This window comes from Macadamia integrifolia, chromosome 3, assembly GCF_013358625.1.
Source record: "Macadamia integrifolia cultivar HAES 741 chromosome 3, SCU_Mint_v3, whole genome shotgun sequence".
Classification (NCBI taxonomy): domain Eukaryota; kingdom Viridiplantae; phylum Streptophyta; class Magnoliopsida; order Proteales; family Proteaceae; genus Macadamia; species Macadamia integrifolia.
Genome location: NC_056559.1, coordinates 12,881,653 through 12,907,809, shown reverse-complemented (window position 1 = coordinate 12,907,809; position 26,157 = coordinate 12,881,653). Strand labels below are relative to the sequence as shown.

The window sequence follows — 26,157 nt, the reverse complement described above, 5'->3', positions numbered from 1 at the left end:
CCATAGTACATCATATCAGAAATTTCAACCAAAATTTCAGACATTTCGATGGTTTCAGTGGACCCCGGAAGAAATGTAGTATTTAAAAAATGTGGAAAATTTTGGCACAAAAATTTTTAGCAATACCCCTAAAAAAAAAAAATACCAAGTTTCAAAAATTTCAAACTAGTCGAAACCCGAGATTTAGAACCTTGTCTGGGACAAGACCTGAACTATGCATGTCTTTCCTCATTACTTCTTTATGGTCATTTTAGGCCTACCCCCAGCTCTTATAGATCCTTCAATCTAAATCAGATCACTCCTCCTTACTGGTGCATCCCAAGGCCTCCGTTACACATGGCCATGTCACCTCCAATGAATTCTCGGAGCTTATCATAAATCGGGGCAACTCCCAAATCAGCTCTAACATGGTCATTTTTTACTTTATCCTCCCTTGTTTTCCCGCACATCCATCTCAACATCTTCATCTCTGCTACACAAAAATTATCTGTGACACTTCTTAACTACCCAGCAATCCGTCTCATAATCATAGTCGGTCGTATAACAGTCCTGTAGAATTTTCTTCTAAGCTTTAAAGGAATACGTCTGTCACACAACACTTCGAACGCACCTCTCCACTTCATCCATCTCACTTTAATCCTCCGTGAAGCATTGTCATCTACATCCCCTTTCTTTATTTATGGTTGACCTCGATATCTAAAATAATCACCTTGTGGTATCTCTCTTAATTTTCACCATATCGTCATCCATCATAATGTGACTAAAGTTATATATCATATACTCCATCTTCGTTCTACTTATCTTAAAACCTCTTGATTCCAACGAATCTCCATAACTCCAACTTATCATTATACATCATATATATATGATCAAAATGGTGATATTTGAATTCATATCCATTTAGTTTTCGGAGCGATACGGATAGTCTCTACAGAGTATTTTTCAAATACGAATATCCCTAAACAAATATGAATGCAAATTGAATTCAGAGTTTTGAATATCCGTTGACATCCCTAGTTGGGGTGGGAGATGCTCAAGGAAGGGTAAGGGAGTCTAAAATCCTACCATTGCTTTTTTTTTCTTTTTTCTTTTTTTCTTTTTTTTTTGGGTATTGGGGGTAACGGGGTTGGGAGAGAAGTGGGGAAATGGTATAGACTAACGGCAACGGAGCGAAAGATTCAGGGGTGGGGATTTCTTGGGGTGAAAACGTACTGGTCCTATGAAGAGCTGTAAGGGAATCGTAATCCGACCATTTGAGAATCGTAGGCGGAAATATGGTTTGCACCTGAGAATTTCTTCTTTTTTTCTCTCTTCTTTTTACGATTTCGGTGATAGGTTTGTGGATGGAGGGGAGAGATCATGTGGCGAGAGAGTCGAGGGGTGGGGAGACAGCTCACTGCAAGCAAATCAAGGAATGGGGAGAGGGCTTGCGACGAGAGACCCCTTCGGAGCAAGATCTCATAGGCGAGAATACTCATTGAAAAACAAAAGTAAAACAAAGGGGCAAGAGAGTCGGGGTATGGGGAGAGAGAAATGAGATCCCAAGGAGGGTATGGAGAGGATTCTTGGTCCCCGCACTTTGCATCACCCATTTTGTCCAGAGCATGATCTTGGCAAGAGAAAATTGCGAGACCCTAGTCACAAGCGAATGCCCCTTTCCGTGAGTCCTAAGCTAGTGTGAATCGAACCCAGGAGAGGGTACCATTAGCAAAATCAAACTATACACAACAAAAATTTGTTATTGAAAAATCCAACTCTAAACTTGAAGGTAGAACTTTTCAGATTAGAGGTAAAGATCAACAACATATAAATAATCTTAAGAGTAGAATTGTTCTGATTAGTAAAGATCAACAACAAATAAATAGCTTTAAAAGCCTTTTGCCGGAGTTTAACCCAAATCTGGAATAATTCATTTAAAAGGTAAGATTTTCGCTAGGGGATAGAGGAAACCTACATTTGCAAACTAAAGGTAGAAACTCTTCTTTCTTCAAAAGACTATATCCTTTTCTGAAGATCACCAGCACAGAAGAGACTCAAAAACAATGCATCAAGTGTAAATTCCTAGATCATACCTGAACCTGCTGATGTTATTTATTACACAGGTGCTTTATGGTAAAGTACTAAAGTGACCATGAAATAGATTAGGAATCCTCCAAGGGACTGTACATAAAAGCATCCTCATATAGTTATTTATGTTTGCATATTTTAGCAACCTTGTTGAGCAACTTACTCAAGTTTTCTAAACTACTCTCAAGTATGTCATCATTCTCATCAATATGCTGCCATGAGGGTTCCCCATATTTGTTTTATTCTCTCATGGAAAGATACCAACCTAGGAAAGAGAAGTCCAAAGGCTATTAAGTTTCAAGATTCTCTCCGAATTGCATTTGAGGTTAGCAAAGGCGATGTTCATCAATTTTAGGGAACAATGTCATATTCATCTGTTCTGTTCCATTTAGCCTACAACTATAAAAGCCTTTTTTTACCAAGTTGGTGCCACCTAATCATACTTTTACATAAATTTCCCCAAGGCCACTATGAGGAACACCATTAACACCTTAAGATGGTATGGTTATACTTTAGGAACCAAGCCATCATTTCATTACTAAAAGGGTGTTCAGTGACTTATTAGTATTCATTAACATATTAACTTCATGAGTTCCAACTAATGCAGATAAATTTTGCTCCAAACAGTACAACCGCAAGAGGGGAGAAACCGGGCCTAAACTAAGTTCAGTTGGTTCAGGCTAGACCCTCCAGTCCTAAATATGCTAGCCCAAGTTTCACTCCAGTCAAAATAGGTCAAGAGTAAATAATGCATGTGTATTGAAAAAGAGATCAACTAATTCCAGCCCAAAACTTGGTTAAGAAGTTTCAAGAATAATATGTGCTGAAAAAGAAAAGCATTAACTAATTAGTTGTAACTAGTATCTAAAGTAATAAGTTCCTATTTCAGTCAATAGGTAAGTTTCCCTGTTAGCTGCGGAAGACCTTGAAAATGTAAAGTTCATTAATTGGTCAAAAAAGTCTAGGAGGAAGTCCACAAAAGAGTCTAAAACCCTCCTAACCACTCTATATGAGGAGATGTCTGTAAGCTAATAGAACAACAGAATTTGAATGATATCTTTGCTTTGCCTTACATAACTATGAGGTATAGAGTTGCATAGTGAGATACCTTGTTTGGGGTGGCTGAGATTCTAACCAAGGCCTTGGTGAGAAGCCTTGGTCATATCCTCTTATCTTTTCCTTGTTCCCGTAATTTTTTTGAGTTATTCACATATTTGTTCCAAAAGGTGTTTGGTTGCTAATCATAAGGAACAAACAGCGCATAAACCAGTTTCAGTTTTACCATAATCACTTCCCTATGATTGTGTCTAGTAAGGACTCTAATTCGGTTGCCGGGACCAAACCAGTATCACATCACCAACAAGCAACAATATGATCAAACCTTGATATAATGTCAGTAAAGGAAAGAATCACCATATACTTGCAGTAGTTACATATCCGCAAGAAGATTAAACTGAAGCCTCATATGGTCCAGCTACATGCAAGGAATCACACACTCATCATGCCAACAGCCTCAGAGCAAATTCAACCACTATCATCATGAAAAAACACAAAAACATGCTGACCTTTTTAAGCCAACTATTGTGACTCAAACTGAAGAACTTGATTTGAAAGAATTAATCTTTCCACTCCAAATTGAATTATTGCACAAAAAGAACATACTAAAATTGATATCCACAATATTACCTTGAAGAAGAATACCAAGAAGAAAGAGTTCTGCCGCCCTCAGCATCGCCTTTTGTGTAGCTTGTACTTTGTTTGATACATTCTGCAATTAAGAAAAGAACCTTTCTTGTCAACTACTCTACTAAATACCTCAGCAAAGGCAAATCAGAAATGATCAATCAATAATGATGTAAACCCCTTGGAGTCTGGGACAAGTAAGTAATGCTTCACAACCATGCAGTAACATTTCTGACTCCAGGCAAGTAACTGAAGTGGAAGATTAAAAAAGAGAAGAAAACTCATGGGAAGCTACTGAAGCTGAAATCTAAAAAGAAAGCAACAAAGAGAAAGAAATTTATAGGAAGCAATGATCATTCAAACTAAGAAAATTTTCTGAACTCTTCCACTCAATAAATATATGTCAAACAATTAGATTGTCAGATACCTTGTAGACAAGTGAGAGAGAAACGCCAGAAATAAAAAGAAAGAATGGCATCACAAAATCTGCCAAGTGTACTCCGTTCCACGGAGAGTGAGCAATAATTGGAAAAACTGAGCCACCATAATCAACAAATATCATGAGCTGCAAAGGAATAATGTCAAGAAAATGTGAATTATTAGTAGTGAAAAGCATATATCAAGCAAATGTGAATTATTAATAGTGAAAAGCATAACTGATAGGATTCAGAAATAAAATGTCCACTTTTCCACCTTAAATAAAATAATAATCTAAAGACCAAATGAAATAAGACAGTTATGCATTCATGACTTTGCACCTTCTACTAGTATTCATTTGCATTCAATGGGTCCTGTATCAGCATCAGCAGAGCTAAAATTGTTCAGGCATGAATATACCTTCCAGTTTGTCAAAATTGGTTGCTTACATCTCTGATTTTGATGTTTTTGGAAGTTTTGAAATTGAACAATATATAACCAGCTATGCATAACTAACTGTTTATGTTTCAATTGTCTTGTTGGCAATATGTCATTCTTTGGTTTTTGTGAGTGTTGTTAGACTAAAGCATGAAACTGTCCCTATGCCTGGAGTCTACAACTCCCACCAATACTAACTACCTCTGTATATGGTAGTTAAAACTGATCACTGAACTGAACTGAACTACAGTTCCGATCAAGTCAGGCACACAATCTGATTCGGAGACCTATGCTCTAGTAGTAGGATCGTCTACTTTTATGTCTAAACATCAGCATAATCAAGCTCAGTAACTAAGGCGTAAGGGACCGAATTCTGAAATCAGTATCAGAATCCGTGTCAACAGAAATCGAAATGGTAAACCGTATCCAATAGGCCGAAGAAGCTCAAAACCCATAGAAAAGAAAATATCAAAAGACCACAGAAAGCAGAGAAGAGAAAGGGTGATTCGGAGAATGAAGGAAGATCTCACAAAGACGGCGAGACCACGAAAAACGTCGAGGGAGGCGAGACGAGTGATAGTTCTTGTCCTTGGGATTGGTTTGGGTTCTTCTTCTTCTGCTTCTGCTGCTTCTCCTTCCCCATCTTCGCCCTTCAATGGCAAGTAATCGGCCATTCTCGAGGTGGATTGTCGGAGAAGAACGGGATTCAGTGAAGATCACGACTCCCAGAGTCTGGACTTTTGATTCTGAACTCTCGATTCTGACAAGCAAGAGTCGTTTTCTATGCTTTGGATGGGCCATTTGCCTTTACAAAGCATATTCCTGAGCCTCGACTCCTGAGTCCTGAGTCCTAACTGGAGCAGTTGGCATGAACAACAATTTTAAAATTAATTTCCCAACTTAACTCCACGCGCTCGTAGCACTACGGAGTACGGACCATAGCGCGTGACTGAAAGCCTAAAACACAACACAACAAAGCGACAGCAACCCTAGAATTTTGGAAGGACGACGGCCACACAATTTCGTCTTCAGAGGTTAGCTTTCCCAATCAAAGCGTGGCATGTGTGCCTATTGGGTTGGGTCCCACGACCAGAACTTCCTAGAAAATTATATCAGTGGGACCGACAAATCGGCAGCTCTGTGTTATTAAGAATGAACACGGTCAATCCAGACCGTTTACTTACTTAATAGACCGAAATAGGGAACTGGGTCGGCAAACTCATCAAAAATCGGTCCCATACGGGTAAGTTCAGCTGTGCAGAAGGCCACTCGCGCGTGCTACAGGCACCTCGTTTTTTGGAGGGTGTGTTTGGGCATAGCATCCAAATTATTTGTTAACTAAAGGATCGTCTCAAAACTTTACCAAAAAGATGTGGAAGCGGACCACTTAGCCTACCTCTTGGTGCCTGGTGGACTTTAAACATTTTTTAAAGAGTTCAGATCTAGACTAATGTTTATTGATGCACAAGTATCTCTGATGCCAACTAAACTTGAGATTAAAATTTTAATATATTCTATTTTCAGTGACTATTTGCGTGAAATATTAGTGTTTCTTCAAGTTTACATATTTTTATCAGAATTAGGTGAGCTCATTCTTTTGTTGTTCATGTCTCTTGAACTTTTGTTACAATTCCATGCAATACCTTAATTTGTTAAACTTCTTCCACACATGCCTAACTAGTTGTTCATTCTATTCAGATATCACATTTTATAAATTCTTCTAAGTCGTTTGTTCTAATTAATTTTTCTTTTTCTTTTTTCTTTTTTCTTTTTTTTTTTCATAAAGTGGATGTGAGGCTTGAATCAAATAAGTTAATAAGCTTTATGGTGATGACCCTCATTCTTACCCATCCATGGGTCGCCCAAATGATTAGGGTGAATCGGGGATTGTGTGGATACGTGCACGTTTGATTCTCCATCTGTGTATCTGCGATTTAAGTGAAGACTGTGGACTGCAATCGAGATCAATCACAATCGATTACAATCTGAATTGAATGATTCAATAAAGGATTTTAAATCCATAATTGCATATTGAAGTCGGTCCAAAAACCCTAGAATTGACAGTCCAAAATGGCCATAATCAAAATCTTTCATGGCCAATTCTGGTACAAATTGATCGATTTAACCAATCCAATTCCTATCATGTGTCCGGAAGGCTTAATAACTGAAGTACTTCTCTCACTTCTCCAAATTACAAAAATGTCACCCTTCACTAATATTCATTTTTCCGTATTAATCCAACTATGTTGCCTATGTGTGATCTAAGTAAAATACGCCAACTATACTGACCATGTGGAAAGTTCATAATTCAATACTTACAAAATTGCCATTGTTACCAAAAAAAAATTTTCAAGTACATATTGAACCATATTGTCCATGTGGAATTTAAGTAAGATTTTTGAAGTGCATCACAAATTTTTTGTTATGCCAATTGTTCTAGCCAGCCAAGTAACAAGTTTATTTTAATTATAAAAAAAAAAAAAAAAAAAAAGTGACAAATTTATAACATTCAATGATTAAAAAAAAAATCCTTACTTAATCAAAATGTATTTTTCTGGTACATATTAAACTGACCAAGTTGAGCATGAGACTTTGGTTTATATTTTCCAAAGGGGGGAAAGGGGGTTGTTTTGACGAAGGATGTGAATTTGTAATCGAAACCGTTTACTAAAATCGAACCGATCCGTTTACATCGAAATCGCAAACTTTTTAGTAAATGGTGCGGTTATGGTTTCAAGTTTCAGGCTGATTAGCTAAACGGGTTGGGTCGATTTTAAACGTGGAACCCGTTGGTTTCAAACCAAATTTAAACCGTTTAAACCAAACCGTTTAAAACCGTTTAAACCAATCCGATTAATCCATATAACAATTAAATAAAGAAGGGGCAGTAATCCGTATAACAATTAACAATTAAATTAAGTGTCCATCCTGCTTTGGTATGATTTATTGCAATTCAGTTCAAGTTTAGGCTTTAGATCATGAACTTGTAATCCATATATATTACTATGTTGTTATGTTATCATAGATGGGGTGTTTTGGCTGAACCACCTATCATTTTAATATTTTATGATATAGAAGGCTCGATTTGAATGTTGTATGATATTAGTTTTAAATGTTTGAGAATGGTCATGCAAAGAAATAACACTAGATTATCAAATTAGGACATACCATTGTTAATATAGAATCTCTTATTTGTGGTTGCCAATTATTTTTTGATAAACTTATGATCTTTAGTTTAGAGATGGTTACAAGTTATAACAAATCAATTGTGAACCGTTTTACAAACCGTATGGAATAAACCGAAACCGAAACCGTTTAAAACCGTGAAACCGACATCGTTTAGAAATCGTGGAAACCGAAATCGTTTACTAAACGGTCACGGCTTCAGAAAGTGGAACCGCTTAGTAAATGGCACGGTTATGGTTTTAGTCAAATAAATGTGAACCGAATCGATCCTCACCGTTTAAACGGAAATCGAACCGATTAACACCCTTAGTTTTGACACTTTGGCTGTGTTTGGCAGTCATTCAGTTCTAGAGATGACTTTTCGTGTTAAAAATAGAATTTTCAATTTCTGTGTCAAAATATTATTTTAAAACAAAAATGGTGTTTGGTGAACCTATTTCAGGAATGATTACCCTAGTTATTCACTTTTTTGTATCTGAAACGAAACTAAAATGACGGAACAAGGTTTCTTCGTTCCATCATTTTACGCTTCTAGCTTCTTTTTTTCTTTTTTGTTCCAAACAAATTGAAAAATACCAAGTGAACACTAAACGCTTTATTCTTTTTTTTTTTATTCTCATAGAACGAAAAACCGTCTGAATCATTTTTCTGAATGACTACCAAACTTAGCATTTGTTCATGTTTTTAGTTTTAGAGTATTATATACATGAAATTTGTCATTTATATTCATGCCATAAGAATTTAGACAATTAAACATAAAAATATTCAATGAGTTTTAATGGATTCAAACCACCATATTTGTTACATCCAGACTTCCACTTCTACATAATTACTTCCTTTCATTACCCTTAACAATATCCACTAACACGTACCACTGACCAATAAGAATAACTACTAAAGATAACTACCCTTCCCTCCTCCATCCAATTAATACCATATCCCACATTGGTCTCTTGCATTGCAGCCCATGTGTCCAAGTCGAGCATTTACCATATCTTTTTTTCTACCAAAAAAATATATATATATATATATATATATATGTTTGTCTTTTAAACGGTTTTTTATCGATTATTTGGGATTATTACTAGTTGAATTTGATCCTTGTCTCTCTCTTTCAAATGAGGAAAAAATTCAATGATTTTTACTATTTTTTGCTGAAAATATTGCGGATTTTTCTCTTTCCTTCGTATTGGGTTTTCAGATACCTTAGGGGTAGTATTTTAACCCTAAGGGGTAGTAGAGTTGGCAAGGACCTTCACCTCAGGAAACGTGTGGTTTTGAGTTCGACTCATTTTACCTCATTCGGGCCACTAACACAAGGTGTTTAGTGTTCTTCACTGCTTTAGTGAAAGTTGAATGGTTCATTCAACCCCGACATGATCCAATTCATGCGAAAAATATTAATGAAAAATCAAGTTTAATGGACATACATATCTAACAAAATAAAGAAATTTCAAACTTCTATCCCCGAAGCACCTTCATTGACAATCTAATTTCTGAAGGTGACTCCACTCAATCCCATCCGGTCCATCCAAGCTACTGATTTTCTGGAGAAACCACACCAGGGCACGATAACAGCTAAGAATTTAGTACACAATTTATTTAAATTTTTTTCTGGACAATCGGGTGCTAGAAATCTCTTCCCTTCTTAAGAATCCTTTCCAACTTGGTTTGCAAATTAATGCCATCCACTACGAAGTATCAATTCCTCCAATACCAGCAACTACAAAAAAGGTTCCAGCTTCCACAACAAGAAAGAAATTTCAAGCTGATATGATGTAAGCTCTGGTTCCAGCTTCAAACATGGTGGGTCAGTTTGAAAATTTGAAAAAAAAAAATAGTAATTTATTCCAGCTCATGGTATGTTGGCTCAAATTTGACTTCTGGTGTATCTAGGTGAAGAAATGAATCCAGTGCATAGCACTGATTGCAGCTTCTACTGGTAGAGTAGGCATCAAGTTTGTGATCTAGGGATCAACTCCTGTCACATGCATTCTCTCCCTTCCCTTGCTTCCCCCTCTTGTGTGTGAATAAAGTCCTCTTGGACAGTTCTATAGGATGTAAATAACAAGAAAGAAAAAAAGAAAAAAGGTGTATCTAGGTGAAGAAGAAACCAATTTATGTGAATTTACCACATTTACCATTTTATTGAAGTAAATGCAACTAAAGTAAGGTTACAATTCTGTGTACAACCTGCTTAATTAGTTACAAATAGACAGACCTAAAAAAAATTCTAAAAATAAATATATAAATATGGGAAAAAGAATCTTGTCGGTCTAATAGAAAACGCCCAGACACAAATGGGTGTGAAAAGACCCAATTGCCCCCTCCACAGTTGGGTATTTTTACGCCCAGCTATATGTCTCTGGCATTCCTACCCCAGACCGGCAGAATTCCAAACCCTACCAGTTTAGCACTGGAAATGACCAAACTATGTAGGGCACGAAATGACCATGTTGCGCTCCTACCCCATGCACTTAAGATATTCCCACATGCCTTCCTATTGGTCCTGTGTGCTGATGTTGCCTATGCCAAACCGACAAAGTTATACTCATGTAATTCAATCTCTGCCGCAAATTTAATCCTACATTAATCTTAAGAGTCCATGAGTTTATTATACTCTTTGGAGATTTGAAAATATCTCAAATAGGGGAGGGGGTGGGGAAGCCTAGCTTCGAGGCCTTTTACTAAGTTTGGTCAATTCGCAGGAGCACCAACAGTTGCTAACTTGAGTTTTCAGTCTTCACTCGATTCCTTGAGTAGTGTGTTAGATAGATTGATCCGATTTGATTGAATCCTAAAACCTTTCTGAGAGAATAATCGGTAGGGAACAAACATATTTCAATGAAATGAGAGTACAATGTTATCTACATGTCCGGATATTTTCTCTACCACAGCACGGAATGCTAAGTAGAACTCTGTGGGCAAAAGCATGTACAACTAGTTTAGATATATTTATAAACAATGAAGACAGAAGACAGGATCCGTTGTCGTCCAGCGGTTAGGATATCTGGCTTTCACCCAGGAGACCCGGGTTCGATTCCCGGCAACGGAATTTTTTTTTTTTTTTTTTTTTAATTTTTATGAAAAATAGATCGATCTTGGTTTGGCTATCCATATCAGGGATAAAATCATAACAAAAAACTTAATTTTTATGAAGAATAGTGGTGCCTAGATTAGTATGGTATCAGCCAAGACCAATTTCTATGGCTAAATCCATGATTTGAAGCACAATCACTAGATGAGTACAAGGCAAGGCTATCTATACACTATATAAGGTGATTGATACTTGGCCAAACTGGGATCGGGTATTATGTCCATATCAAGGATAAAATCGTCAAAAAAAAAAAAACTTAATTTTTATGAAGAATAGGGGTGATATAGAGCGACACAGCTGATTCTAGATCGGTATGGTATCAGCCAAGACTGATATCGATAGCTAAATCCATGATTTGAAGTGCAATCACTTTTGGATGTGTACAAGGCAAGGTTACATATACACTATACAAGGTATTTTGAGGAGGGTCCTTAAACCAAGAGCTTTATGGTGCTTTTAATGTCTCTCTCTCATATTTAATTTAGGGTCTTTGTTACTCTCATTCCTAACTATATAAAGGCGATATTGCCCTTTACACTATTCTTGATACCCATCCTAAGACACCCAAACCCATCACAAAGGAATTCCTCCTTCGCCATGGTGTAGGTAAACTAGGGAAAAATTTCGTTGCTGCCTAGGTTGTAGCCCATGGTAGCAACCAAGGGAATGGAATCCCAGAGGCAGGTTTGAAAATACTCACTTTGAATGAATTTTCCCACCCCGACCCTTGAGATTCCATTCTCCTGACTGATACCAGGGGTTGCAGCTGCTTGGCTACAACATAGGCAGCAGCCAAGTTTCGCTCGGGAAACTATCTCTTTCTTTCTTATTTTTTTTTGCTTTTTTTCTTTTTTTCTTTTTTTATTTATTTTAATTTAATTTTTATTTTATACAAGTGTGATTTACTTGTGAATATAGAGTAAATCGAGAAGCATTGATAGGAAAGAGAGGCACATGGGCATAAGGTACCTAGCTTCATCGAGGCATCCTTTGTTTTGCAAGGGTTTTGGTGGGGATGTAAATGAATGGTTGGAAAAGTTGTTAGGCTTTGTCTACCATACCAAATTAGATGATTCGATTCAATTAACTCATATCAGCTCCTCACATGTGAAGGCTTTATGTACGATTTCATAATGATATGTTTTTTTTTTCTAATTTTCACAACTGCCTCTCCATATTATCATTAAGAATGTTTAGAGGAGCATTTATGAAGAAAAAGTACAAATGTTGTCATAAAACCGTACATGAAGAGATGTTACAATCCAAGTAACAGGAATAGATTTCAACTGTTGCAATGGGGTAGGAGAACGACTGTTGCAATAGGGTAGGAGAAGTTAGATTGCCAATACTTTTCCTAACGTTAGATTTATTTTTGGTATGTTGAATTCAATGCTTTTAGTTTAAAGTTTCAAAATATTTCTCTTGTTGAGATGGTGTAGGTAAATATACAGACACATTTGTATGTGTCCAGGGATGTTTATACACTTATATGCGCATGGGCAAAGATGCTTGTACATGTATAGATGCATCTGAATATGAACGGATATTCTTATACGTCTAAAGGTATGTTCTTTATATATAATGCAGACAGTTTAAAATTTTGATAGGCATTAACAACACAAACATAAGATTATTCTATTCTTCTGAGTCATTTTGTTTTGTTCTCCTATGTTTCTGTATAATCAGTATTCAAAGTTTCCACATATATCCAATATTTTGAGTGCCTGAGCATTGAGTATAATCTTCGGATTTCTATTGATAACTAAATCCATGATTTGAAGTGCAATCACTTTTGGATGTGTACAAGGCAAGGTTACATATACACTATACAAGGTATTTTGAGGAGGGTCCTTAAACCAAGAGCTTTATGGTGCTTTTAATCTCTCTCTCTCATATTTAATTTAGGGTCTTTGTTACTCTCATTCCTAACTATATAAAGTTGATGTTGCCCTTACACTATTCTTGATACCCATCCTAAGACACCCAAACCCATCACAAAGGAATTCCTCCTTCGCCATGGTGTAGGTAAACTAGGGAAAAATTTCGTTACTGCCTAGGTTGTAGCCCATGGTAGCAACCAAGGGAATGGAATCCTAGAGGTAGGTTTGAAAATACTCACTTTGAATGAATTTCTCCACCCCTACCCTTGAGATTCTATTCTCCTGGCTGGTAGCAGGGGGTTGCAGCTGCTTGGCTGCAACACAGGCAGCAGCCAAGTTTCGCTCGGGAAACTATCTCTTTCTTTCTTATTTTTTTTTCTTTTTTTATTTAATTTAATTTTATTTTTATTTTATACAAGTGTGATTTACTTGTGAATATAGAGTAAATCGAGAAGCATTGATAGGAAAGAGAGGCACATGGGCATAGGGTACCTAGCTTCATCGAGGCATCCTTTGTTTTGCAAGGGTTTTGGTGGGGATGTGAATGAAGGGTTGGAAAAGTTGTTAGGCTTTGTCTACCATACCAAATTAGATGATTCGATTCAATTAACTCAGATCAGCTCCTCACATGTGAAGGCTTTATGTACGATTTCATAATGATATGTTTTTTTTTCTAACCTACATGACTACCTCTCCACGTTATCATTAAGAATGTTTAGAGGAGCATTTATGAAGAAAAATGACAAATGTTGTCAAAAACCGTACATGAAGAGATGTTACACTCCAAGTACCAGGAATAGATTCCGACTGTTGCAATGGGGTAGGAGAACGACTGTTGCAATAGGATTGGAGAAGTTAGATTGCCAATACTTTTCCTAACGTTGGATTTATTTTTGGTATGTTGAATTCAATGCTTTTATTTTTAAAGTTTCAAAATATTTCTGTTGTTGAGATGGTGTAGGTAAATATACAGACACATTTATATGTGTCTAGGGATGTTTATACACTTATATGCGCATGGGCAAAGATGCTTGTACATGTATAGATACATCTGAATATGAACAGAAATTCTTATACGTCTAAAGGTATGTTCTTTATATATAATGCAGATAGTTTAAAATTTTGATAGGCATTAACAACACAAACATAAGATTATTCTATTTTTCTGAGTCATTTTTTTTTTTTGTCCTCCTATGTTTCTGTATAATCAGTATTCAGAGTTTCCACATATATCCAATATTTTGAGTGCCTGAGCATTGAGTATAATCTTCGGATTTCTAGTGTAATCACATTTAGGGCGTTGCTTTATCTTAGAGGTATAAGCACATCTATCCACCTGATTTCACAATTAGTGGTGTAAATCTTAAGAATGGTATCATTCTGTTACGAACCAACTCCAAATCCGTTTATTCCTCATTCGGTACAAATATGTCTTTTAATATACTGCTATAACATATTTCAGATAAATTTTATACTCTGGCCATCATTATTTTCCAACATCTATCTATCGACGCCATGTTTCTCTCACCCCACCCACTTCAAAGTCTCACAAAGAAAGTACGGCTTTGTAAGGAGCATGAGGGAAAATTACAATGATTGAATGAATGGAGAAAGAGTTGTGAATAAAAGAAGATTGAATATTGGTAGACGATCCGGAAATGAAGTTCCAAAGGTTTATTTACATGGGAAATGGAGAGAGAGATACCCTACCGCTTTCAAGGTTTGCCACACACACACACAAAAGGGCGATGCATGGGACGTTTTGGCACAGTGACGGATAGGACTTAGGAGTCGCGACCATTGGGGAACTTTTTGCCATCTTGAATTGTAGTCTTCGAGGGACAAAGGGCGATGCATGGGTGAACCGTCCTTGTACAAGAACCTGGTCTTGGGTTCTTATACATCCCTTTTGCTGACACATGTAATCCACTAAAGACTATTATCGAGATTACCTACAAAGTTGTTACCACTCTCTATCTCTTTCTTCCTACTTAAATGCCTCTCATCTCTCTACTGGACTTAAATGTTATACATTATTTCTCTTTATATATATAAAAAATTATTTTTTATTTTTATTTCTTATTTTAATTAATTGATTTCATCAATACGTATACAAAACTCTCTCATTCTCCTAATGTGATACAACATCAATATTGATCCTATAAGAAACTAATTCGATCCAATCTGATATCAATCAATTGGATCGGTACTAAAACCCTATAGAGATTTGTGAACCCTAGCATGGTGGGTGAACCATCATCTATGGATGAGTAAAAATTTCTTCTTTTTTTTTTTTGTTTTTTTATTTGATTGTTTTGTATTGGTATGGTGGAGACCGGTTTTAACTTCTAAGTGAGTTCTAAAATAAAATATTAATGAAAATTAAAAGAGAGAGAGAGAGAGGAGAAGAGAGGAGAGAGAGAGAGAGAGAGAGAGAGAGAAAGAGAGAGAGAGAGAGAATAAACTTAAAAAAAAAAATAGAGATAAGAGGGTGGGCAAAAAGTATCTCTTAATTTTTATTGGTTTTGGGTTAGTATTAGCTATTTTTTAGGATTAAAATAAAGCTATTTCGTAGGATTAATAACAAAACGAATGTTAAATTATAATTAAAAAAAATGAAAAAAAAATGTTTTGATAAATCGTGAGGAGAGAGAGGGAGTGTGGAAAAAGAGAATAAGAGAAAAAAATGGGAAGAGATAGGTAGTCGGTTAACAAATTAAGAGATATAATAATTGGATTACATTTGTCCAACTCTTAGGGCCCGTTTGATAACGTTTCAAGAAACGCGTTTCTGCCTTTTCTGTTTCCAGAAACAGCAGAAACGGAGTAAAAAGGGTTTGATAAAACTGTTTCGTTTCACTTATTTTCAGAAATAGAAATAGAAATTTTTACTTATTTATGGTTCAAGAAACGACTCAAGCGAAACAAGTTGAACTTGTTTCGCTGTTTCTGGAAACGACTTGTGGCCATTCTTTCACTGGTTACTATCGACTTCTAAAAACATGACTTATCAAACACCTTCAATTCCATTTCTGTTTCTAGAAACGGAAATTTATGTTTCTACCGTTTCTTGAAACAGAAACGACAGAAACGTTATCAAACGGGCCTTTAATTGTACAAGAATGAAAACCTAAGTTCTCGTATGAGGACTTGATCCAGACTCTGGGACAACAAGGGATAGAAGTTGCAACCATTGTGGGACTTGTTGCATCTCGAATCGTAGATTTAGATGGTTCATCAGAAAACTGGACTCTTTCCTCTCATAGACATAAAAAAGAAGATATAGGAAACGGAGACAGCCCACAACAAATAATCCAGATGGCTTAGTGCTCTACCCTTTTTTCTTTTCTTTATTAATTCCCTATCTTAGGGAGTGCCGTTACAAATGATCACTTACTCCTACAATCACCCATTCATTAACATATTTATACAACACATGCAAACAATGGGGTTCGATCCCATAATTTCCTCCTCTAAATATCGGCCCTTCAAACCAAAGCTATTGTGACTAGTTTAAGCTACTATTCATAGTTAGTATTCTACGGCTTTATGTGTGATATTATTACTTTGTCAGACTGCACTCTAACACCTCTCGCTCTCTCTCTTCATTTTTCCTATTTAAGAAGCCGTCTCTCATCTAAATTTGGTGAGTCTTATTAGTGTAAGTTCCGTCCGGTTCTCTTGGTTATTCAAGATTCGTATGTAAAATACAAGAGATCGGATAAGGTTCATACAGGAGAACAATCTTATATGTTTCTAATTCGTGGATTTGAAACTCATTAAATGCAAAGGGAGAAAATAGATTTCAAATCCATGGACTAAGGATAGGGACATACGAGATTGTTCTCGTACGTGAACCTGATCCAGATTAAAAAAAAAAAAATATATATATATATATATATATAAGGCTGCATTTGATAGTCATCCAGAAAAACGTTTTTGGTGTTTTTCTGTTCTATTGGAACAAAAAAATGGAATAAAACATTTGTTGTCAACTTGGTGTTTTTCCCTTTTTTTAAAAAAAAAAAAAAATAGAGTTGTGGATTACTTCTTCCAATTTAGCTTATATATTTATATATATTATTCAAGGTATTTTTTTTATTTGAATAAAACGAAAAGAAAATTACAAAACATTTACAAGTTGATAGAAAAAGTTAGTGCCCTTGATCATAATTTTCCTACCTAAAGGCGTATAAGCTAAAAATCTAACTAAGTTTATAGGGCAATCATCAACATTCTTCACCAAAAAATTAGGTTTGAACAAAAGGCTCTCTAGTTCAAGACAGAGAAATAGTGGACCACGATCACATTAAAAAATTGTTTGGTATCAGTAGTTTGTCAAGACTCTGTACATCACTCCAAATTTCTTGGATTTCCCATCCATGCTTAGAAGCTTTTGCTAGCCCATAGAGAAGTCCCTGCGTTGCCGCTCCAATATCCTTTCATGTTATCACATAATTAACAAACAAGAGTAAGCAATTAATTTTTGAAAATATAGTGATTGCCCATTCTGAAATATTTTGATTTTTAGAGGACACAGCAGTGGTGATTAGGACAGTGTTGTGATGAAAAGGTATATCCGATAAATGTAGAGTGTATAAAACGGGATCTATTATCCAAGGTAAATCAGTCATATGGGATAGTTTCGAGTTCAGCACTGATCCATTGTGAATCCAGAATCTTACCTAATTCATGATGAAATGGGGATTTGACTTAAAAGATCCAAAGGTTACCATATTCCTATGTTTCCAAAGAAAATAACGAGTAGTAATAAAAATATTAAAAAAGTTGCCCAAGTTTGGATAAGCAAGATATAAATATCTAACATTCTGACCCATTAATCAATTAAAAAGAAAAAATAATAAAAAATAAGCTTTGATAAAATAATTTTGGAACCCAGAGGAGAGGTCTAGAAGGGCATTCATGCATGATCAGTATCATCATCTCCATTAAATCTCCAAAACCATCTAAGACCAAAGGGTGGCGCACTTTGGGTGGCTTAAAAGTGCTTTTGCTGAGTGTAAGCGCCAGTGGCTCGCGCACCAACCCACCCAATCTGACTAACGCTTGCCAATAGCATTCAAACTCACACTACTACTCTATCGCTCTCACCACCATTGCATTGCCTGGCCTCCACCACCACCACCACCACAAATAACCCTAACCAACTATATCGCCTATATATAAATTTGTTCATTCTCCATGCCACCAAAGACATATATCTTCCTTCACAGACCTACATTTGCAGTACCACCCAATTCAAGATCAATAGCAAAGATGGATCAAGGCCTTTCCTTCTGCTATCTACTCTTTTTGTTTCTCTTTCTAGTTCTCTTATCATCTGGATCAGTAGTAGAGGCTGGGACAAGAGTCACAGATGGTAACACAAACACCTACATCGTTTACATGGGAGCTGCTGCTTCTTCTTCATCGCGGGTGGGTTCAGTACCACAGGATCAAGCTCATCTCCTCGCTTCGGTTTTGACAAGGTGATTAATTATTGCACCTTCCTCTCAAACAGTTAAGAATGTTTCAGTAAAAGTATTTTAAGTAAAGAAAAATAACTTTTTATAATCATGATTGTATAACCCATCTATTTAGTACTAAACTTACTATGTCTGATAATTATATTTGTCATATTAGGTAGCATGGTTACAAAACTTCTAGTTTTACTAGAAAGTTTTAATTTTATTTTGTTAGAAAGGAATTCTCTAAGCAAGTGGCATATTGAGAATAGAGCGGATTGGGTCTTTGTACTACAGGTCTGATCCACATACTGATAGAATCCATCCGAAGACAAGCTCTGAGGTGGATTCCATCTCTGTGGATGAGATTCTTTGTACGAGGATCTGATCCACACTTTATAGAGGAGCACACCAATAAAGTGCGACATAATATTTTTGTATATAAAAGGATATCGAGATCATTTAATGTGCAAAAGAAAAAGGGTTCTAAAATACCTTCCTCTTGTGTCTCTGAGAATTTTTTTCTCTTAATTTAAACAACTGTTTTGTTATTGTTTTGGACTTTGGAGTGATAGGTATTTCTTGTCAATTGATATATGTATGGGGGTATCTTTGTAATTGTATCAGGAAGGAGAGCGTGGAAAAATCACTACTTTATAGTTATAAACACGGTTTCTCAGGATTCGCCGCCCGTTTAACGGCTGAGGAAGCTCGCAGAATGGCTGAAAAGCCCGGAGTAGTTTCGGTGTTCGTGGACCCCATCTTAAACCTCCACACCACTCGATCATGGGACTTCTTAAACTATCAAACCGACCTTAAAACTGATCCGACTCCTGATTTGGATTCAGCGACTCGGGGCTCGGACACCATCGTAGGCATCCTCGATACAGGTCTTTTCTAATCTATTAGCTCCATCTTTCTTTGTCAAAATTTGGATCAAACCGAACCAAAATAGCCCAGACTGAACCAAAGTCTTATTTGAACCATTTCGGTTTGGGGTATTAGGACCCCAAAACCAATCCACCTTAGAAACTAAGCATACCGGAAACTGGTTCAAAACCCGGATCAAAACTGATAAAAAACCAACATCAACCCAAAAAAACAATCTATAATAAATGTTTATGGCAAATCGGGCAAAACCAAAACTGACCCATAATAAACCGATATAAGGAATCTAAACCGAAATTTCTTCTTGGTTTGATTTTGGCTTTACCATTCTCACACTAAAATGACTCAACTTGGGCCCAAACTGAATCGAACGGACCAATTGACACCCCTCATTGTCTTTATAGAATAATATATACATTGCTAACATGATCGGGTTGTCACTTAAACCTAAATATGAACCAGGAATATGGCCCGAGTCTGAGAGCTTCCAAGACAAGGATATGGGCCCAATACCCACCCGGTGGAAGGGAACGTGCATGGAGGCCAGTGATTTCAAAGCTTCCAACTGTAACAGGTAACAACTAAACAGCATTGGTTCTCATACTTAATTATTTATTCCAATCTAACCGTCCAAATTCTTTTACCGTTGTGGTTGGGTGAACAGGAAGCTCATAGGCGCACGATACTATAATGACAGCACCGACGGCAAGGTGCAAGTGCATGTACAGTCGCCTAGAGATACGATAGGGCATGGGACCCACACAGCATCGACGGCTGCAGGCAGCCCAGTCGCCAATGTATCTTACTATGGCCTGGCGGAGGGGACAGCCAAAGGTGGGTCAACTGGATCAAGGATCGCCATCTACAAGGTATGCTCATCCTACGGCTGCCGTGGATCCATAATCCTGGCAGCGTTTGATGACGCTATACGCGACGGAGTCGACGTGCTATCTCTGTCGCTGGGTGCATCGTCGTTTCTGAGGCCCGGTTTTGACACCGATCCAATAGCAATTGGAGCCTTCCATGCAGTGGAGAAGGGGATCATAGTGGTTTGCTCGGCAGGGAATGATGGGCCTTCATCATCATCGGTTGTCAATGCTGCTCCGTGGATCCTGACCGTTGCTGCTACTACCATTGATAGGGATTTTGAATCGGATTGCGTCATGGGTAATAACAAAATAGTCAAGGTAACGATAATGATATAATAATTAATTTATGTGTCTTATCTCTTTATTTATATTCAACTCAAGATTTAAAATATACTCCAACAAAATAGTTAAGGTAACGATAATGATATAATGATTAATTTATGTCGCTTATCTCTTTATTTATATTCAAATCGAGATTTAAAATATACTTCTCTTTCACCAAGTGTAGGGTGAAGGCATAAATTTCTCTACCCTTCAAAAATCTCCAACCTATCCCTTGATCTATGGAGGGTCAGCTAAATCGAAATCAATGTCGGAAAATGAAGCAAGGTAGATCAAAATCTGAATCAATTTTCCCTCTCTGGCTCCTCTTGGCCAGGTCCATTTCTCTCTCTTTCTCAAATTATCTCCTTACAATTTTTGAAAATGTTCAGGAACTGCAATCCTGGTGGATTGGATGGAGCTAAGATCAAGGGGAAGATTGTTCTATGTGAACAGGCCGATGGAAGCTATTCAAAAAGAGAGAAAATAGATGCACTGAAGAGCTTAGGAGGGGTAGGAATGGTTTTGGTTGATGACTTGGAAAAAATGGTGGCTCTTAGTTCAGGTTCTTTCCCCTTCACTGTTGTCTCTTCTAATGACTCTGCTGATATCCTTTCCTACATTAACTCAACCAGGTACCTCATTAAACTAATCATTACTTTTGTAACTTTGCGGGATTTTCTGGGCTATACTAATGAACTACAAATCAATATTTCTGAAGCAACCCATTTGCAACCGTTCTACCAACAGTCACTGTGACCAAGTATAAGCCGGCGCCTGCTGTTGCATACTTCTCATCCAGAGGCCCTTCTCCAACCCAAAACATTATCAAGGCAACCCCTCCCTCTCTCTCTCTCTCTCTCTCTCTCTCTCTCTCTCTCTCTCTCTCTTAATTACTGTTCTGGAAACCATAGCTAAGTGGGTTATCAAATTTTTCTGCAGCCGGATATTGCTGCACCAGGTGTGAACATCCTTGCAGCATGGATTAAAACCAATGACACTTCAGGAGTCCCAGAAGGGCAGCAGCCATCCCAATTCAATTTGCTCTCAGGGACTTCCATGTCATGCCCACATGTCTCAGGCACTGCAGCCACAATCAAGTCTAACAACCCCACATGGAGTCCCTCTGCTATCAAATCAGCCATCATGACAACAGGTTTGGATCTATATAATTCCGAAGTCCAGTAATTGGGCAAACGAAGCTGTTTTAATAGCTAATTACTGACTTAGACATTTTTACAAACATATGGTTGATGTGATATGAAGCTTTTCAATCAAACAATGAAAGGGCGACGATTACAACAGAAACAGGTTTGGTGGGCACAGCTTACGATTTTGGTGCAGGGGAGATAAACCCATCTGGAGCATTACAGCCAGGGCTAGTGTATGAGACCAATATAGAAGATTACTTACTCTTCTTATGTAATTATGGGTACAAGCTTTCCGCAATCAAGAATATTGCAACTGTGATCCCTGATGGTTTCGACTGCCCAGTAAATTCTAGCACAGATTTGATCTCCAATCTCAACTACCCATCAATTGCCATCTCCAAACTCAATGAGAAAGAGAGCAAGAAAGTGAGTAGAAGTGTCACAAATGTGGGCCCTGAAGAGGACACAACCTATGTTGCAAGCGTCTTAGCACCACCTGAATTGGATGTTAAAGTAGTGCCTAATAAACTGCAATTCACTAATGGCAGTAAGAAGCTCAGCTACCAGACGATCTTCTCATTGTCCTCATCTTCTCCATTGAAAGTTGATGCATTTGGGTCTATTACTTGGACTAATGGAAAATACAAGGTTAGGAGTCCATTTGTGAGTAGAAGTGGTTGACTTCAATGTTCCGTTTGAGGGGTTTGTTAGAAATTGGAGTTGATTATAAGTGAATGTAAAACAAACTGGACTTGGACTGCATCAATAACCTGTGTGATGCTAAAAAGATCAAAACACGTATCTGATGTTTGAGTCCTGATTTCATTTTTCTACTGCAAGATATATAATTATGGAAGGTGTTGGTTTTAAACAAGAATTTAAAACAAATGAAAATTTAAAATAGCTTTAAATAGTTGTTTAAATATAAATTAAGTTTTATAAGTTTTATACCTCATCGTTTATTTGTCAATTCAGTTTTGGAGACACTTCATTTCTTCTTTAAGGCTCATTATCTCTTCAGTTGCTAAAAATTTACATAGTGTCAGTTTTCCTTTAGTTTTAAGGTATTCTTATAATAAAGTATCTTCTTGATTCATCTTCTTAAAGTCTTTTAATCCTTTATCTCAAATGTCTTATAAAAAGAGGGGAAAACGCTTTAGCCTCGGCAATGGAAGTTAAGTCTCTTTTGAGTTTTAAGTCATCGATAGATGTGTTGCAACTCTATTGTTCTTTGTTTTTATTTTACAGTTCATACTTATAAGTGTGTTTTGTATTTAGTTTGAGCACATCCCTATAGCATTCGAAGGGTTCTAGTAGTAGAGTGCACGATCACTAGGGGAGCCATTGGGTTGTTTTATCTTAGAAGCTGATTTGCAATATTCCAGATTGCAACATAGGGGGCATCTACAGTCTTAATGACAGTGTCAAGTGACACGACTCAGCCCATCAATTTTTTAATAATTTCTATTATAGATCTATGATAATTTCATACAGGTGATAGGTTGAAAGTTCCCCTATACAAAGGCAACATTAGGTTTGATCTCTCAATATTCTGATACATAATTCCCTATAATTCTTAAGACCGTAAACTTAGATTTTTAGAGACCAAAATACTTGACATGGCTAGTAGCATTGTTGGTGATAGAGAATCTAAGGATTATCATAGGCCTTGATAAAGTAAAATCATTCGATGGTTCAAATTAAAAAGTTGGTAAAATACGTGATCCACGGGGTTTCGGGACTTTTACCATTGTTGACAACCCAATTGGTGATTATTGATTAAATTGGATTTCTCCAGATTTGAAGTAAATTTTTGTGTGATTTAAAGTTAACACCTGCACAATGACATAAAATTTGATAATGTTTTATGATTTATTTGAATAGTGTTCGGTTCACCAAAGTTATTCTAAAGACATCTAAAAGAATAGGCTTAAAAGTCCATACTATAAGTCAAAGTAATGGACACCAACCTATGTATAGGAGATCCTTGGAATTAGGTACAAAAGGTAAAAATGAAATCATTGGATAATTTGATTAGTACTAGCATGTGACTATTCCGGATTAGATGTGGAAGATACTGTTCACCACAATGACAAGGAGGATAAGTTATAAGACTCTTAATCAGCCAATGCTCATATCATATGGGTATGTTAACTGTGGTGCATACTATAGGCTGACCTAAGTGGATGTAGGAGGTGCGATCGCCTCCTATGAGAATTTTACGGATAGATTCTCTAAACATTTATGAATTCAAGATGGGAACAAATGCCAAAATTGTCTATAATATAAAAAAAGAGTAACCATGGCGTCTAGCGGTAGGATATGGATGGTAAGTCAGTCGGCTACACCAATGAGGAAAGGTTAAGAAGTCTTACTTCATTCGTACTCTGTAGCGTGGCTTATCAAACTTAGTGTAGACTCAAGTCCGAAAGATATCTACAACGATGTGTCCTACCATTTTAATGTGCTCAGAATTTTATTTTATTTTTTTTATTTTACCAATATTTTGAATTTTGTGGAGAATTGTTGGTTTTAAACAAAAATTTAAAACAAATAAAGATTCAAAATAACTTTAAATAGTTGTTTAAATATAAATTAAATTTCACAAGTTTTATATTTCATCATTTACTTTTCAATTCAGTTTTGGAGACACTTTATTTTTTCTTTAAGGCTAATTATTTTGTCAGTTGCTAAAGATTTATGTAGTCTCAGTTTTCCTTTAGTTTTAAAGGCTTCTTATAATAAAGTACCTTCTTAATTCATCTTCTTAAAGACCCTTAATTATTTCTCTCAAATGTCTTATATATAGAGGGGATGAGACTTTAGCCTTGGCAACATAAGTTAAGTCTCTTTTGAGTCATGAGTCACCGTATATGTGTTGCGACTCTATTGTTCTTTGTTTTCATTTTACAAGTCATACTTGTAAGTGTGTTTTATTTTTAGTCTGAGCACAACCCTATAGCATTCAAAGGGGTCTAGTATTCGAGTGCATGGTTACTGGGGAGTTATTGGGTTATTTTATCTTGGAGGCCGATTTACAATATTCCCGATTGCATCATAGGGGCATCTATGGTCTTAAGGACAGTGTCAAGTAATAAGACTTAGACCACCAATTTTCTAATAATTTCTATTATGTGTCTATGAAAGTTTCATACATGTGATAGATTGAAAGTTCTCCTACACAAAGGCGGCACTGAGGTTGTCTCTCTCAATATTCTGCTACATAATTCCCTATAAAAGGAAATTTGATAAAAAAAAAATTCAATACTTAGCCAATATGCCAAAAGCTTCAAAGAGCTAAAGAAACATAAAACAAGACTTTATAATGTACCACCAGTTTCCACAGTTGTCCTGGTAGCTCTCAGTCTAGTAATGACTTGGCTCTTTTCCAAGCAATTCCACTATGTTTTAGGAAGCACTTTCTTGACAATGTACCACCAGTTTCCACAGATGTCCTGGTAGCTCTCAGTTTAGCAATATTTCCAGTTGCACCATAGGGGCATTTATGGTCTTAAGGACAGTGTTAAGCGACAAGACTTAGATCACCAATTTTCTAACAATTTCTATTATGTCTATGAAAGTTCCATACATGTGATAGATTGAAAATTTTCCTACACAAAGACGATACTTAGGTTGTCTCTCTCAATATTCTGCTACATAATTCCCTAAAAAAGGAAATGTGATGAAAAAATAAATTTAATGCTTAGCCAATATGCCAAAAGCTTCAAAGGGCTAAAGGAACATAAAGCAAGACTTCATAATGTACCACCAGTTTCCATAATTGTCCTGGTAGCTCTTAGTCTAGAAATGACTTGGCTCTTTTCAAGCAATTCCATTATGTTTTAAGAAGCACTTTCTTGACAATTACACTCTACTTTCAAGTAATTTCACTATGTTTTAGGAAGCACTTTCTTGGCAATTATACTCTACACCAAAAATTCTCTCCTATGTAGCATATTCCGTGACTTGAAACTATGACATGGTGGTAGGTTCTACCTTCTCACTAGACAATTTTTTTTTTTAGGTGCAAGAATGCTATCTGATTGGCCGTGCGCTAGCATTTCCAATGCAGGGCAACTCGGTGTTTTCACATCCATTGTGCCTTAGCACAGGTACATGTTATCCAATTATGTTTTTTCTTTTTCTTCTTCTTTTTTAGGCGCAACCTAGAGGTCCTAGATAGCCTATCCTAAATCATTGTAAGAAAAGTCAAAATACTTGATATTAATTAGAAAAAATTGATTTTTCTCAATTGTTCAGGTACTGAACCACTTAAATGGTTGTAATTGAGATCAAGTGTTTTCAACTCTTTCGTATCTCTAATTTCAATCTAGATTGAACTAGTAAAAAAATTGTAACTCAAGTTCAATATGGAAAGATCATTCGGATTCCCAATTATTACAGTAGGTATTGAGCCTGAAAACTTGTTTTTCTTAACTGTAATACCTATAGATTTCTCAAATTTTTCATCTGCATAGGCATGAAACCTGAGAACCTATTATCTCCCCAACACAATAGTTCTAGATTTCTCAAATCCCCTATGTGTGTAGGTAGGGAACCTAAAAGATTATTATTTCTTAAGTTTAACATTCTTGGACTTCTCATAATCCACACATGCATAGGTATTGAGCCTGAAAATCTATTACTATATGTTTAACTCCAACAGATTTCTCATATACGCTATCTCTATATATA

The 26,157-nt window shown here is 36.5% G+C and overlaps 2 protein-coding genes and 1 non-coding gene across 4 annotated transcripts in view; 2 read left to right on the top strand and 1 right to left on the bottom strand.

The window, feature by feature from the left end:
- Positions 1–5,462, bottom strand: part of LOC122074005 (heparan-alpha-glucosaminide N-acetyltransferase-like) — a 44,329-nt gene extending 38,867 nt beyond the window's left edge. The window contains exons 1-3 of one of the 2 annotated variants that reach the window (XM_042638769.1): positions 5,136–5,462; positions 4,178–4,315; positions 3,754–3,835 (exon numbers count right to left, since the gene is read on the bottom strand). In XM_042638769.1, coding sequence (XP_042494703.1) covers positions 3,754–3,835; positions 4,178–4,315; positions 5,136–5,279 — 364 coding nt within the window. In that variant the 5' untranslated portion in view covers positions 5,280–5,462. The remainder of the gene's footprint in view (positions 1–3,753; positions 3,836–4,177; positions 4,316–5,135) is intronic. The other variant, XM_042638768.1, reaches the window with a different exon arrangement.
- Positions 5,463–10,774: 5,312 nt separating this feature from the next.
- TRNAE-UUC lies at positions 10,775–10,846 on the top strand. The gene has a single exon. It is a non-coding gene; the product is annotated as a tRNA-Glu (tRNA).
- A 7,123-nt stretch (positions 10,847–17,969) lies between these two features.
- Positions 17,970–22,318, top strand: LOC122073270 (CO(2)-response secreted protease-like). Its single transcript, XM_042637829.1, has 9 exons — positions 17,970–18,257; positions 18,861–19,123; positions 19,584–19,695; positions 19,786–20,308; positions 20,499–20,599; positions 20,704–20,946; positions 21,033–21,144; positions 21,254–21,467; positions 21,578–22,318. Exons 1-9 carry the CDS (start codon positions 17,971–17,973, stop codon positions 22,141–22,143), a joined length of 2,421 nt encoding a protein of 806 aa, XP_042493763.1. The 5' UTR covers position 17,970; the 3' UTR covers positions 22,144–22,318.
- Positions 22,319–26,157: the final 3,839 nt, after the last annotated feature.